The 15,673-nt window shown below is 41.2% G+C and overlaps 1 protein-coding gene across 1 annotated transcript in view; it reads left to right on the top strand.

Annotated features, from left to right (window-relative positions):
- Positions 1–505: 505 nt before the first annotated feature.
- The window catches only part of RGS7BP (regulator of G protein signaling 7 binding protein), a 45,500-nt gene continuing 30,332 nt past the window's right edge, over positions 506–15,673 (top strand). Inside the window, exons 1-2 of the mRNA XM_074166520.1 lie at positions 506–681; positions 3,413–3,579. Of these exons, the coding sequence (XP_074022621.1) occupies positions 517–681; positions 3,413–3,579 (332 nt within the window). The 5' untranslated portion in view covers positions 506–516. The remainder of the gene's footprint in view (positions 682–3,412; positions 3,580–15,673) is intronic.

Here is a 15,673-nt window from a genome sequence, read left to right on the forward strand (position 1 = left end):
CCGGCGAGACGCGCCGCGGGGGAGCGCGTAGTGCCGCGGCGGGGCGGGCTCGTCCCCGTCCTTCCTCCTCCACCTCCTCCTCCTCCTCTCCCCCCCCGCCGGCAGCATCGGGCAGGTGTCGGCGGCCGCTGGATGGGAGCTCTCCTCCGCCGGGCACGGCCGCGCTCGCCCCCCGCTCTTCGCCGGCTGCGGGAAGGAGGACGGCGGAGCATGCCACCGGCGGGGCGGTTCCGCGGGGACTGACATGCTGCTGAAGGAGGGAAGGCGCCAGCCCCTCCGCCTCTCCCCGCGGTAGCGGAGGCGATGCTGCAGGGCGCTCGCCGGGCTCTCCCGCCGGCGCCAGGCTACCGCCCGCAGCTGCCGTGAGCGGCGCCGTTCCCCCCGCCGGGCCGAGGCCGACGAGCGGCGGGGGCCCGCACCCCCTCCCCTCCCCGGGGCGGCGGCGGCGGGGAAAGGCGCTGCCCGCGGCCGCGGGGCCCCGCGCAGCGGGCGGCTCCGCGCGGCGGATGCGCGTGCATGAGCGCGGCACCGAGCGGGCGCAGGAAGCGCCCCCGCGCCCCCGCCGCCGCCTCCATCTTCCCGGGCAGCAAGACCTCGCCCCGCCGCCGCGACGGTGAACGGCGGGGCAGCGGCTCCGAGGGCGCCTACCAGACCCAGCGAGCCCTGGATGACTGCAAGATGGTGGGTACGGCCGGTGGGCTTGGCTGGGGTTTTTTCCCCTCTTTTCCCAGCGCCCCTCGTCGCCGGCGGCGGCTTGCCGATTCCCATCACGTGCACTCGCGCTATTTTTAAAACTGCAGGTCCCCGTCGGGGGTGCTGCCCCGCAACCCACATGGGAGCGGTTCAAAGGCGGGAGAGGGGAGGGGAAAGGAGACCGGCGGGCAGCCGGCTGGGTACCGGGGTGGAGGGACGGGCGAACGGTCCTGCAGGAGCAGCAGCCCTCGCCCCAGCCCGCACCGCTGGAGTTGCTTTTTGGGAGGTCCGGCCAAGTCTGTCCCCCGACTTGCACTCGCTGAAGCCTGAGTAGGTGGACAGTTGCCTCCGCTGCATCACTGCACTCTCTGCTTGCTGTCTTGGGCAGCAACCGCACTCCTTCCCTAAAATCTTTCTAAAACGGGACTCAGAATTTGAGGCCCTGAAATTTCATACGTAGTACCTGTTTCCAGTCGCCCCAGAGTTAGTTGGCTGCAATTGTAAAACCTCAGATCAAGCACCTGCATCCATGTAATTTTTGGACTCTCACGTTATGGTGTGGCATTTTTCTCTGTTCATGTTCAAAATGCTTGGATCCTGACACTTCTCCTCCAAACCAGTGCCGTATGCCCCTTTATCTGGCATCTTGAGATCTGGGCCCCACCATTGGTCCTCTAACCAATGACAGAAATAGAAAACAAATGAAGTTGCTACCACTTTACTTGAAAAATCTGGATGTTGCTAAAGTTTTGTCCAATAGCATTGGAAATGTACCTACCTGCTACTTCTGTTCTGCTTGGATTCTGGCAATTTGTTTCCACTAATACTGCAAATTGTGCTGGCAGATATCCACTCTGATACTTCAAAATTGGGAGCAACTCCCAGTGCAGTGAGGAACAAAAGCTGCCAAAGTAGCTCTATAAATATACCCAACAAGTGGGTATATATATATACCCCCACTGGGTCCTGCCTTTTTTCTCATTCCTGACAGCATAATGTGGTTAGTTAAACAGAAGTGCTAGCCTTGTAGAATTTCACTGATTAGGAATAAAATATGTTTTACAGATGGGTTGTCAAGATGCTGTAAGATTCGGGAGATAAAGCCAGTGGGTTTTTTTCATGTTCTCGGTCTTGACGCTGGAACATCAGTGTGATTTTGTTTTCCTTGGCAATGTTGAGGTGGCTGAATGTGTCCTCTGTTTAGACAGGGGATGTCAGGTGAGCACTGGCAAAATACGGCTGGTGCAACCAGTTACCCCTTCCAGGATGAGATATTTCTCTTTTTCTTCATGCAGAGTAATTACACTATGACACAACGTAGCACAATTTTTTATTTATTTATTTATTTTGGTCTCTCCATTACTTTCATGCTTTGTTTTAAGCTGCAGAATGAGAGAGTTGAAGCCAGGTTTAGCCAATAATGTGCCTGGGGCTTTGTTTGGTGTGTGCTTTTGCTTTTGTTCGGGCTTTGGGAGGTGGGAGGGTGCAGATGTACTGGAATGCACTGGGATTGTTCTGCTGCTCCAGAAGCAGAGAAACCTATCTGCTGCTCTTACAATGAAATTTAAGAAAACGTGGCCAAAAAATGGGTCCCGATACTAGTTCTCAGTTACACAGAGTAATTATAGTAGGATGCATGAAGAGGCAGAATGTAACAGTGCAGGAGAAGTGACTTCTTTATTTTCTGACTATGAGAATCTGAGGGCTTGACTATAAAATTCGGTGGATCTGACAGAATCCAGGTTTTTAGCATGCTTGTATGTGGGGATATGTTGAACTCCTGGTGGTAATGATGGCTGCACAATTATGAGCAGTTACTCTTGTCTGTTTTTATGTAGTTTGGAAATTGAGGTCAAATTAGCAAAACACAGATAAATGAATACTCTGTTCTATTGCTCCCTGCCTTCCACCCCCACCATCATGTGGAGCAAATGGTCTGATGTGCTTTCTTTCAGAAGACAGATAATGCTTCGTTTCCTTAAAATATCATCCCACGTACATGATCAGTGGAACTAAACTATAATGAGCTTCCCGTCACTGTAAAAGTTACTCGTTTATCTAATAGCAGCCATGTGTATCTGCTGGATACTGGATTTCTGTAAAGGTTAAAGTGTTTCTTTACTTCTTTGTCTGTTTTTTCAGCACACACACATTAGAAAAAGTGCTTTTTGAAATCCTAACTGGAAAGTGCCTGGTACATCTTCTCAGCCAGCAACCTCGGATCAATTTTAAGACTGAGGATTGGGTTAGAGGCCAGTGACAGAAGAGACATCACTACAAAATAAATTAGCAAAATCACCAGTGTAAAGGCAAATGCTACATTCCAGTCCCTAAATGTGCTGTTAATCAGGAAGCAGGAGGAGCAAAGGCAATCATTTCTGGAGATATTTTTGTCTTTTATGATAGCAAAAAATAACCTCACGCTACTAGTAAAACAGCTGGTTTTTTGTCTGCTTAATATTTAAGACTAACAACTCAAACACTTTGAGATATTAGACAGAGACACTACTTTCCTTCAAATGAACATTTATAGCTCACAGAAGAGGCAGCTGTCATGGAGGCCCTAGTCATTTACTAAATCTTGGGCACTTGATCCCATATGCAGTGAAATTGAGAGCAGCAGGAACAAGCCCTAGGTTGGCTGTGTTTTTTAAAAACTCAGTTGGTTTTATCAGTCTGGTTAAACATCTCATGTAAGTATATCCTCTTTGTTTTTCAGCTTGTCCAGGAGTTCAATACCCAGGTGGCTCTGTACCGGGAGCTGGTGATTTCAATTGGGGATGTCTCGGTCACCTGCCCGTCTCTGCATGCAGAAATGCACAAAACTCGAACCCGGGGATGTGAGATGGCCTATCAGGCTCATCAAAAACTAGCAGCAATTTCTGGGTAGGAGTTTACTTATGTTTAATTAAAGCTGTACTCACATGCACATCTTTGCTAAATACTACATTATGGAAACTTTCAAGAAAAGCGTTAACTCATGTTTCAGTTTTAGGCATAGAGATGTATGACCACAAATTCTACAGAATGCTCATATCCTTATGATAGTGCGGTTTGGGGTCAAATCCTGGTCCCCTTACCAAGATGGTATCCTGCTGATTTCACTGGATGCCTTTATGTAAGATGAACAGGATTTTACTCTGTGTCATGAGAGAACTTAAAAAGATCATGAGAGAAGTGTTGCCTTTCAAGGGTGAAATAGCAGTATCTTTCTGCCCAATCCTTTATTGGGTATACCTAACTGAACAGTTAGAGACAACTAGCTCAGCTCAACTAAAGACATAAAATGAAATGAAAAAATAATTAGGTGAAAATTATGTAAGAGTAGGGTGAACACATATGCTACTGAGAGAACTTGTATTTACATTCTGCATGTTTTATATTCTTATTTGTGTTGAAATGAGGATTGAAGCTTTGCTAGCATATAATGTTTTCATTTATTGCATTATACATGTTCCTTTCCATGGTGACAGAATGTATCATCACATACTTGAGACTCTGCCTCAATACAAGATATACCAGCATAAGTAGCTGTTTCTTACAAAATGGGAATTCATGCTGATTACACAAAGTCTAATTATTTGTGGGTTCTTCACAGTATGGTGACCGGGGCATTTGTATGAACACACATTCCTGAGTTGTGTCTCTCTGACTACACTTTGTGAGAACTTTCTGCACCTGCCGAATCTGCCATAAACCATCGTGTACCACTGGGGAAAAAAACCCAAACTTCTGTATTTCTGCAGCTCTGCATAATCCCATTGAAGTTCTTTCATCACTTTAATCTATATTAGAAATCTGTCATAGGTTTAGTGGAAAGACCACACTAACAAACTAAACAGAAGAAAACAATAGTTGGTCATTTTAATAGAATTGTCAACATTTTTAGATGTGATTTTGTGCAAAGACTCTTAAGTTTACATTGTGACCTCTGATTTGTTCCTCAAACAAAATATGTGCTTATAACTTATTAAAGTCTGTGAGAATTTAAAAAAAACCCACAACCAACCAACAACACATACAGTTCTTTTTAACCAGTGCACTCAAACTGTGGAAGCAAACAGTAGTGAAATTGATCTTGTGCACTTTCAGACTCAAAAGAGACTAATACAAACCAAAATAATACATCTGAATAACAGAACCTATCTTGTATATTTTAATTTATTTTTTTCCATAAAGAAAACAATTGATGCATTCTCATGTAGAAGTATGGAGTTCTTTTGAGTAATCATTTCACAGTTAAGAGTCTGTCATATACACAAAGATGTCCTGAAGGTTGTGCAGTTGCTGCGAGATTGACATTTAGCTAATCTAAAACTGTTTTAAATAACTGTGATAATAATGTGATATCCATAACAACTGGTAGGTGTTAGAAACCCTCTGGAAATTACTTGTTTGGTTTGACAGACATTTTACAAGATGTGCTTCACATCCCCACCCTCCTACAGCTGAGGAAAGCCATATGAGCCAACTTAACTTGTTTGGTGTATCTGTGAGGAAAGATGGGAGATGAAGATGTAGAAAAGAAATAGGAGGAGAGGAGTAATAAATAGTCTCAGAGGTTTGGTTTTCAATTCAGCAGGGAGAGTGATGTAGTGCATATGGCATAGGATCTGGAATGGGAACCTAATTTGGTGGGAATAAAAAGTATCAGGAAGAAAAATACTTAGGGACAGGAATGTATTAAATCATCCTTATTAAATAGTCAGGAGAGTAGTGTATTGCTCACAAACTGCTGATAGCCAACAGATGGGACAAAGGCTCGTTTAGTTCATTGCTTTAGTTCAGAATGCACAGTACTGCACTGTGCGAACTTAGGGGTTACACAACCATTTCCATATTCCAGAGCTTGTTAAAGAAAGCCTATTCCTTTCCCACCCAGAGAGAATAATAGCAATTAGCTAATTATGTTACTAGACTGTAAAATTTCATTACATAACAGCGTTCTATTAGTTAAGGTCATTAGTAATGTTCAGCTACTCTCTAAATGACCTGAGCTGTTGCAGGGCATTCTTTCTTTCAAGAAGTCGTCATCATTGTCTAGGACAATGTGAAGTTCATTAATCTTGTTTGTGCTGATGTCCTCCTTGGAAAATTAGCAGACAGCTTCATTTTATGCTTCCTGTTTGAATGCATCAGGATTTGAGACTCTTAAATGCACTCCTGCTTCCAGCAGCTGGAAGAGGTACCTATTTCCCTTCCTAACTCACCTGTTCTATGAGAGTAGGGAAGGTAGCAAAGAGGAAAGCTGCAAAGACTTTGAAGAAACAAGAACAGATCCACTAGTGCTAAGAAAAGCAGCTCTGGAAGAAAATTTGGGAATTGTGGGAAGGGAAAGAAATGCTGAGGCGGAGATAATGCATTAGGAACTGAGCAGGATAGAAGTCATGACGAGGAAAAAACTTTAATCATGGTGCTATCAGTTCTGGAATACTAGATGGACATCAGAGTAGGATGGTGGTGTAATATGAACAAGAAGACAAGACTGATGGTGGAGCTGTAGAAAAAGTATACACTGATATGCCAACAAAAAGGAGATTCAGCTAGGGAAATGGAAGAAATGAAAGCCACGTTTACCTTATGAAGTCTGCCCTGGATTAGACCATACCACCCCATCTAGCTCAAATCTGACAGCTGCCAAAAAAAAAGCATATCAAGCAGTCTGTGTATAGAATGATGCCTTCCCTCCTATACTTGCCACTACCCAGCAATCAGTAGTTTCAAGGTTTCCTGAGCCAAAAGCTGCATCTGAACAATTTGTATCTGACAAATATGAGCTCTCACAGATGATTGCAGGATTTATCTAAATAGGAAGGTCTTTTACTCAGAAAGTGCTGAGGGTGAATAACAACATCTTTAGACTGTGGTGTGTTTAAAAATGTTAGAAATTAATTTACAAAAAGAAAAGATTGTTGAGAAAGGAAACTTCAATCTCCAATTTAATGGGGCCTCATAGCTATTACATCCTCTTCTTAACTTTCTCTCTTAGGTGTTTTGCTTGTAGAAATAACTGAAATTTTATCAAAGAGTAGATACATGCCTGAGCTTACCAACACTATCATGGCTTTCAGGTAACAAAGATTAGAAATAAAAATAATTTAAATTGAAATATACTAGTTGATGATCTTTTAGGAATGCAAATTAAAGTAAACTCTTTTTTCAGTGGTGGTTTTCTCAGGACTTAAGGTCAATTCCTGTTCACCGCACTCATACTAAAAATTGTTCATGACTTTTACTGAACTGCTTCTGAAGAAAGTGAGTAAGGTTTGGTTCTTTCATTATATTTTCTGCTGCATTAATTTATCAGAAATTAAATATCTCTAATTAATTACATTGCACCCTTGCAGTACCAGATGTTGTGGTCAAAACCAGAGAAAGTAAAGCAGCAAGAAAATGAGTCAGAAAGATATTTTTTCCAAAAGAAAAGAAAGGAAAAATGCTGGCAACAATAAGAAGATGTGGGGGAAAAAGCTGAAAGTCTCTGTTTTGGAAGGGAGTCTGCTTTATGGGATGATATAGGCTGACGGTATTTTAGAAGTCATCAAGCAGAGCCGGCTTTATAGGTGAAGTACACTAAGTCTGGGGTATAAATGGAAAGGTAACTCAGAACTGTATTTTAAGATACAGGTCTGCACAACTGTGTACATGCTTTTGTAAACGTCCCTTTCATGTTCTCAAGCCCTTGATACGCTTACATAATGCGAGTACTTCTGTGTGCACTTGGCACGCTGAAACCAGAACTGGCAGTATCTCTGTGACAGCCTGATATATATGTTGACAGTGGCACTTTTCTGCATGAAATGAAACTCTTGTGAGGAGCTCAGGGGTGCATGGCAACGTGCATCTGTGTGAATATAGCTTTGAAAGGGGTTGTCCTCTGTTATTCAGACTGGTGGTGTGAAGTCCAGAATCTAAGGAAGAATAAACCCCTACACCAGTACAGGCTGGGGGCCAACCACCTGGAAAAGCAGCATTGCAGAAAAGGACCTGCGGTGTTTTAGTGAACACCAAGTCGAACATCAGCGAGTGCTGTGCCCTTGTGGGGAAGCGTTAGGAAGTGTTGCCAGCAGGTTGAGGGAGTTGATCCTTCCCTTCTACTCAGCACTGTTGAGGCCGTATTTAGAGTACCGTGCCCAGTTCTGGGCTCCCTAGTAGAAAAGAGAAAGGGACATACTGGAGACGGTCTAGTCAATGGCCATAAAGATGACTAACAGCATGCAACATCTGACATACAAGGAGAGGCTAACAGACCTGGGATTGTTTAGCTTGGAGAAGGCTTGGAAGGGGATTTTATCAATGTGTACAAAAAATACCTGATTGGATTGTGTAAAGAAGACACAGCCAGCCTCTTCTCAGTAATATCCAGTGACAGGAGAGCAGGCATAAATTGAAATACAGAAAATCTGATTTAAAGATTTTTAAAATCCTTTTTTTGCTGCAAGGTTGGTAGAATATTGGAACAGGTGCCCTGAGAGGATGTGGATTCTCCATCTTTGGAGATACTCAGAACAGCAGACATGGACCTTAGTAACTTGCTCTAGCTGACATCGCTTTGAGGAAGAGGGTTGGACTAGATTAGTTCTAGATGACCCTTCCGGCATCAGACAGCAATCGCTGTAAATATTCTCATTGGGAAAACTCAAACATAAACTTTCCTTATTTGACATTGAAGTGCATCTGTTACTTTTACAAAACAGTTGATAATGTAACTTCCCCTAAGTTCAAGAAAAGTTAAGGAAGTAGACCTAAAAATCACATCCTGATTGCATTCCTGTCTTTATTGCAGTGCACAAAAATGTTACCATAATGTTGCTTTAAGTATGTATTTTTACATAATTTCTACTTTTGTTTTCCTTTGCAATCTACAGTAGATTTCTGGTGTTTTCAATAAGAAGTAGAGGGTAATTTCCCTGACCTATTTAATACTAGATCAGTTCCTAAGGTTGTGTTAAAACATTCTATTAACACCCAGTTGTCGCCAAATTTTTATTAAACTGTCTGAATTTTCCCCAAATTATGACACCTAAAAATTATTATCTGCTTTCTAAAGCACACAAGCTTTCTAAAGCATAATAAGGTTGTTCCAAAATATTTTACAAATTAAGAGAAAAGGAGACTTCAGGCTTATAACTTAATGAAAGCGGCATTAACACAGACATAACAGAAACCATTTTAACTGTTTGACTTCAGATGCTAAATAAAGCACTGCTGGCAGGCAGTATAGCTGAGCAGAAGCAAAATGTAGCAACACTTAGCTTAACAGGGAAGAATTTTTATAATCATGAATCAAAAACAAGGTAGTGCCAGCAGACAGAGCAACAAATTAGAGCCCTGCCCAAGCTAGATACCTGTCAAGCAGCATGTATGGAGATCTCTGCCCTCCCTGAATATCTTTTCAATCCCTGACGGTGGACTCCTCTAAGGGTATGTGCCAGAGGCAGGGAGAGTGATTTTAATGTTGATCCCTGGAGTTCTGAATCCCAAGCACTGCCCTTGTATCCTACCTCAGTTACAGTTAGCATTGTTTGTACAACGAGGTGAAAGTTAAGAATAAGGTAGGTGCTTGACAGAGGTTGCACCATGATACCCAGAATATGGCCTGAAGAGAGTATAATTAAATATTAAAAATAATGTGTTGACATGTAAGAAAACAAAGCTGTCAATAGTCTTTGCAAGAATCAGTACTGTTGCATTATGCTGTTGGTACTATCCCTGAATTCATACTGGGGGGGAGGGAGGAGGTTTGCCAAAATGTTGCAGAAATTTAAAACAGTAAGACCTTAAAAATCTGACCTTTAAAATCCTGCTAAGTACAAAATGTTGAGATTCTCTGCTTCTGAAAACTGTTGGAAATTAAACTTTCCATTTGCACTCACAGGCGTATACTAACATCATCTCAGTAAGTTGTTCCAGTCTGACAGGCCAGATCCCACAGTTCTTACAGTCATTGAACAGTACCTCACTCAGTCCTGATGACTTAACCGGGACTGTCCAAAATGAGGGAAGTCAGGGAGATCTTTGTCTCCTCCAAAGAAGAGCTTTCAGAATCTGGAGCAGTTTCATTACTGAGCATTCTTACCATATAAAGTCTTGTTTTCCCTGAGCCTTTACATTCAGCTTTTGTAAACATTTACTGTAACTTTCTTAAATGCTTACAATTTTCTTGTGATTTTGAGCATATCAAATTCTAGGGGCAAATTCTGACTGTTTATTCCACTTTGTTTTGAAATATCTTCACTGGTTTCTCAATCATGAAGTGGCTTCAGATTTACTACTGTCTGTCAGAGACTGCACCTGTTGCAGTGACTCAAATCCCATTTTTGAGTAATGGGAGTTGTTCTCCATGGAAAAGTTTTGGTAAGTAAGCTCAGATATGGACATTTTGTGAACATACTCTTTATGGATAAGATAGTGCACAGTAGTGCAGTAAGGATACCATAGCTTACTCCTTTCTCAAGAGGCTAAGGTGCTCATACATTTTTCTCACTAGATTCCGTTGCAAAAATTTCTCTAACTAGACAAGCTATGTGCATCTAAAATGATGCAAAGCGACACTGAAAATCTAAGGCCATTTACTGTGGAACTGAGTTAAGGTGGTTCTGTTGTTGAAAATAAAGTCTGTTTAATCCATTTGAGTTGCAAGTTGAAAAAGAAATAATTTGTCAGATACCTCAAGTCCTAATAGGTCCATTCAGAAAGCAAATAATGGAGGAGAAAACAAGGTTACTTACTAAAGCTAGAGTTCTCAAAATAGCTAACCTCGACAGACTCACTTTTCCTTTGTACCTTTGTCTTTGGAACTGTGCTCTAATAGGCAGTTGGGACTTCAAGATACAAGATATTAATATCTTCCTGTATAGATCTGTCTTTCATAACTGAAGGCTGGATTTAGTCAAGGGCAAACATACCTAAAAGCGAATTTAGCGTTTACTTCTCTATGTCCAAAACAGCAATCCTGAAAAGCCTGAAAGTTCTACAGCTGCAGTAACACAGTGTAACTTAGTTTTGACAAAGCAGAAGGGATTAGCACCTTGCTTAACAGTGAACCTAATCAGCAGGCAGAAGAGAGGCGTTCTTGCTTGGCCAAGCTCCAATGAGCTTGATCCCATAGGTGCTGTCAGAGCATCCTTAGAGCCTAACACATACTTAGAATTTTTGACTCCTCACAAAACACAGTGGCACCTGCCACTTTCTTTTGGACCAAAGCTGCAGGTGAGTCAATTTCTAGACCCTTGCACCTCACTCCCAGAAAAATGCCCTCACTGCAGTCAGAGGAAGGTGGGAGCTAAAAGTAGGATGTACATCATCTTTGTCAGTCACTTATTTGCCACTTTCTTCCATCTCATTCTCAACTAGCATATTCACAGCACCTCCCGGTGCAGTACTGCCACTGCTGAGACACTCAAGGACTGCATATGCTGGTGAGCCTCTTACCTATGTGAAGGGTCCTGTCACGGAGGAGAGGCTTCAAGGATCACCACAAATCGCCACGCTCTCCCTGGAGAGGAGCCAGCACAGCTCTTCCTCTGTGGCGTGACCTGAAGAGGTAGCTGCGGGGAAGGAATGTTGCCATCTTCTGACCCAGTGGGCAGACTATTGCGCCCAAGGCAGCAAAACAGTGTAGAGGTCCGCACTCTACTTGGGTTTCAAGCAGTGCCAGTGCAGGGGAGAAATTGACAGTTGTTAAAGAAGTTCCTTGGTAATAAGGAGAACTTGTGTTCTAGTCCACGCTCCCATGATTTTTTCTGTGTTTTAAGCAAATAAAACATGTAAAGGTGCAGGGGAGCAGAGATTCAGAATTCATATAAATGCTGAGTGTTCTTCACCATTCTGTGTCTTCAACCTGGTGAACTGTAAACTCACCTACACAGTACCTTGGTCTGGGGTTGGAGTAGGCTGTAGGTTTAGGGTGGTTTGGCTTCTGTTTTGACATTCCATCTGCATTCAGCGCTCCATTCTGGGTCCCAATTACCAACCTGGAAGAGGATACCAGAAAGTAAAGTGGTGTCGTATTTTAAGTCATTCACTGGAATGGTCTTCTGTTCTATGCATGGATAACATTCCACTAAGGTTAGATTCCAGGGGGGTTGTTTCTCTAAATCTAACTGGGGAATAAAGGAGTATTCCAGCCACAGGTAAGCCTATTTATCTGTAGCAATGGTTGAAATAACCACTCTGTTTTACGTTATTTTGAGCTATTGAAACTTTTTACATCAGAAATTGAAGTGAAGGAAAACAACCTTCAAAATGTAGCCAGAGAGATTTGGGGACTAAATTATATTGGCAGGGTCCCTTTAGAAATGCTGCAGCATTTCAAAAACACAATTCAGTGTTTTTGCAAACATTCTCTAACTTCATGCCCTTCTCTTGCCCTGTTTTGTCCTTCCTTCAGAATACTGGCTATCACTGTTGGACATAAAAAGCTTTTCAGACTTCTTCTATGAAAGCAATTTTCTTAGGGAGTAATCAGCCAGAGGATCCAGCTGTTAGGTACATCTATGGAAGCAGGGACTGGGGGTATTGAAAAGCCTGTAAACTTTAAGTGTTTACTCTTTTTTTGACAGCTGCTGTTACCTTTTCTTCCCTCCACATTTTCTCATAAACTTTCCTCCCTTGTCATCCCTTTTCTTCACTGTTTCTTTTCTGGCCTTTTTTTTCCTTGTAGTGCATCTCCAAACAGTACTGAAATTAACATCAAGTTTGCTGCTGTCATATTAACTATTTGGAAACTTTTCAGGGCAGATATCTGAATGTACTTATAACAAGCCCACTGGAATCCACATACCTTTAGATCTCTGTTATTACTGTAAAAACATGATTAACAAGAGTAATGAATGCTATGAATATTTTTATTTCTTTTTATGTTTTGGGAAACGTCCTGAAAATCTTTCATTCAACCTCTGACTAATGTTTTAGGTGAATCACTTATTAAATAGGTGTACCAGTACTTATTATCTCTGAAAAATACCCTATATTACATCATAGCTTTTACATCATAGTTCACTATTCCAAAGGAAGGCATAATATTCAAATACTATATTTTATTATTGCTATAGAGTTTCCTAAATAAAACATATGAAGATTACATTTCTATCATATTTTTTTCCTAAATTCTTTCTTGAAAAATTGATTTCAAATGTCAGTTTGCTGGAAGAGGATGGAGCCTTTTTTCAGTGATACCCAGTGACAGGACAAGAGGAAATGGGCACAAACTTGAATGTAAGAAGTTCCACCTAAACATGAGGAGGAACTTCATTACTTTGAGGGTGGCAGAGCACTGGAATAGGCTGCCCAGGGAGGTGGTGGAGTCTCCTTCTCTGGAGACATTCAAAACCCACCTGGACAAGTTCCTGTGCAACCTGCTCTAGGTGGACCTGCTTTGGCAGGGGGGTTGGACTAATTGATCTCTAGAGGTCCCTTCCAACCCCATGTGATTCTGTGATTCTGAATTTTAGGCCGTAACATGTAACAGAACATAGCAACTCCTTCCTGTATGTTTTGGCATGTCTCAAGTGGAATGAGTCAATGGGCTCTTCCTGAGAAACAACCTGAGTGATACTAACTTATATCTGTAAATAGTGCTTTAAAAAGGGATTTAGAACTAAATTTTAAAAGGTATTTAAAAACTTACAAACGTAGCTAATGATGAGTCTTTCATGTCATGCTAATGACCCTATGCCCACAAAAACTATGGGTACCACAGAAGCCTACATGAGTTCAAAATTAATGTTAGACTAATCAAATTTTTTTTTTTCATTTCAGTATTTCTGAGAGGAAATTTCTTTCTTGGCAAAATTTGCAAAAACCACATTTTTTGAAAAAAAAGTATACCCAAGTTTCATGCCTATCTTCACAGATGTGATTAAAAGATGCAGTTGCACTGATCTACAATGCAGATGGCCAAGAAGAGTGCCTTCATGTCCCATTTAGGCCCACTGGACTGAGATCTGTCTCACTAGCATATTTCAGTAATTTTCTTCTCTAGATTTTCACTGAAGCACAGCTGAGGCCAAAGCTGAGAGTTTAGTCATGAGTTGTAAGTGCTTCTTTCCTGATCATTTTCTTAAATACCATTTGATTAAGAAATCCCACAGGGCTGCATTTTTTAGTGTTCTACATTTTGCTTACCTTTGTTCTGTAAAGCTTTGGTTATGTTCGGAAAATTACTTCTGATTCTCACTGAAGTTCTTATAAATCCAGACTATTTTAGCAATATGTTCATATATCTTAGGAGAAATGAGAACATGAGATAATGAAGTTGAGCATCAGAAAAAGACTTCAACGTGAGCTCTTATAATTCCATGTATACTGGTTTTTTGCTTCTCATTTCTTAACTCCTTTTCAAGTTTTGTATCAAAGTATTCCTTAATTAGGAATCCTTCCAGTATTATCAATTAAATGACGTTTAAGTGTTTTAAAATTAAACATATACTGGAGTCCTGGCTGTTATTGAATACTGTTTCCTTTTTACTGGATACATTTGCAGATCTACATTTAGGTTTTCTACATAATTTTTAACTATAAGAGAAATAATACAGTTATTTGTACATGAACAATTATTCACTGTGGGTCTTGCTTTTCTCTCTTACATTCCATTTTTTACCTTGCTATTCTTACATTTCATATGAATACTTTCTGTGTGAACATCTCCTGTCGGTATAGGAATTTGACATAAGAAATCAAATACTGTCATATTATATTAAATTACATGCTCAAAGTTGTTGAACAAGCTGATTACCCATTGCAGAGGAAAGCAAGTTTGCATTTATTGGGTGAGCAAAGAAAAGCTGACATTTTGTATCTCTGTCTATGGCAAGACAGATCATTGCAAATGTACTGTTGGTAACCTTGTCGTCATGTCAATGGCTAAGTGGCAAAATATTTAAAAGTGCCATGTTTATACAGCAGTCTCCAGTTATTTCTGCAAGTTCCGGAGCTGTTACTGTGGTGAAGCAGATCTGTCCACCCATAAAAATCTCCAACACCAACAAAACAGAGATTGGTACTTGGGGATGGTACAACAACGGCGACCGTAGCCCTGGACATGGGCTGAGCAATGTGAGGCTGCATGCTGAGGAAGCAGTCCCTTCATGCAGGCTGAAGAACACCAGGACCCCAAAGTTGTGGTCATTCCAAAGTCTGAGCATTTAAATAAGCTGCAGACCTCCCCAAAGTAGTGTACAGCTGTGCTGGATGTTTTACATCATTCAAGATGTGGAGATGAGTAGTATGTCTGTGCAGCTGCTAATACAGGGTACTGGTTGCCCAAGGAAGACTTTGTGGAAGCATCCTTGCTTCTCAAGCAGAAATAGGCATTTCAAAGAGGAAAAAAAAGTAACACCAGTTCATAAAGTCAAGTGGAGACTAGAGCAGGATTCAAAAATCCAAAGTGAAAAAAATGCAAAGTTCTTTATGCTAAAATACTGCTTCCTGAGCACATTTTATCAACAGATGGTTTTAAAAATTTCTTTCTCCATATATGAATTTAAACATTTCAGGAAGCTAATGTATTTCTGTTTTATCTTTTTTTTTTTTTTTTTTGACACATTCAAGTTTTCTCACAGTCTCTCAGCTGTGATTTTTAACTTAACTACTCATACAGATTTGATCTGTAAAATATCTGATACGGCTCTGTGAGATTCTTCTACTGTCACTATACCACAATTTCTTTTTCACTTGGAATACGTTTATATGGAGGTACTTGGATATTTGTTTTCAAAAAAATACTCCAGGGCATAAGAAACACCTATTAAAAGCACTCCTAGAAGCATTTGATACATCCAGAATCCCAAATACTACCTTATTCTGAGCAACCTAGTAATGGTCTGCTTGGTGGACTGTTTTCCTTACAGTTTAGAATTGTAGCAGTCACGTTGTTTGACTAAAATAAAAAATAAATGTAAAAAAAAAGGATTTTGAGAATATATGGATCTTTTCAGTATTTTTTAATGCAATACAGCTCTTACCCAAATCCCAGTGA

This window comes from Numenius arquata, chromosome Z, assembly GCF_964106895.1.
Source record: "Numenius arquata chromosome Z, bNumArq3.hap1.1, whole genome shotgun sequence".
Taxonomy (NCBI): domain Eukaryota; kingdom Metazoa; phylum Chordata; class Aves; order Charadriiformes; family Scolopacidae; genus Numenius; species Numenius arquata.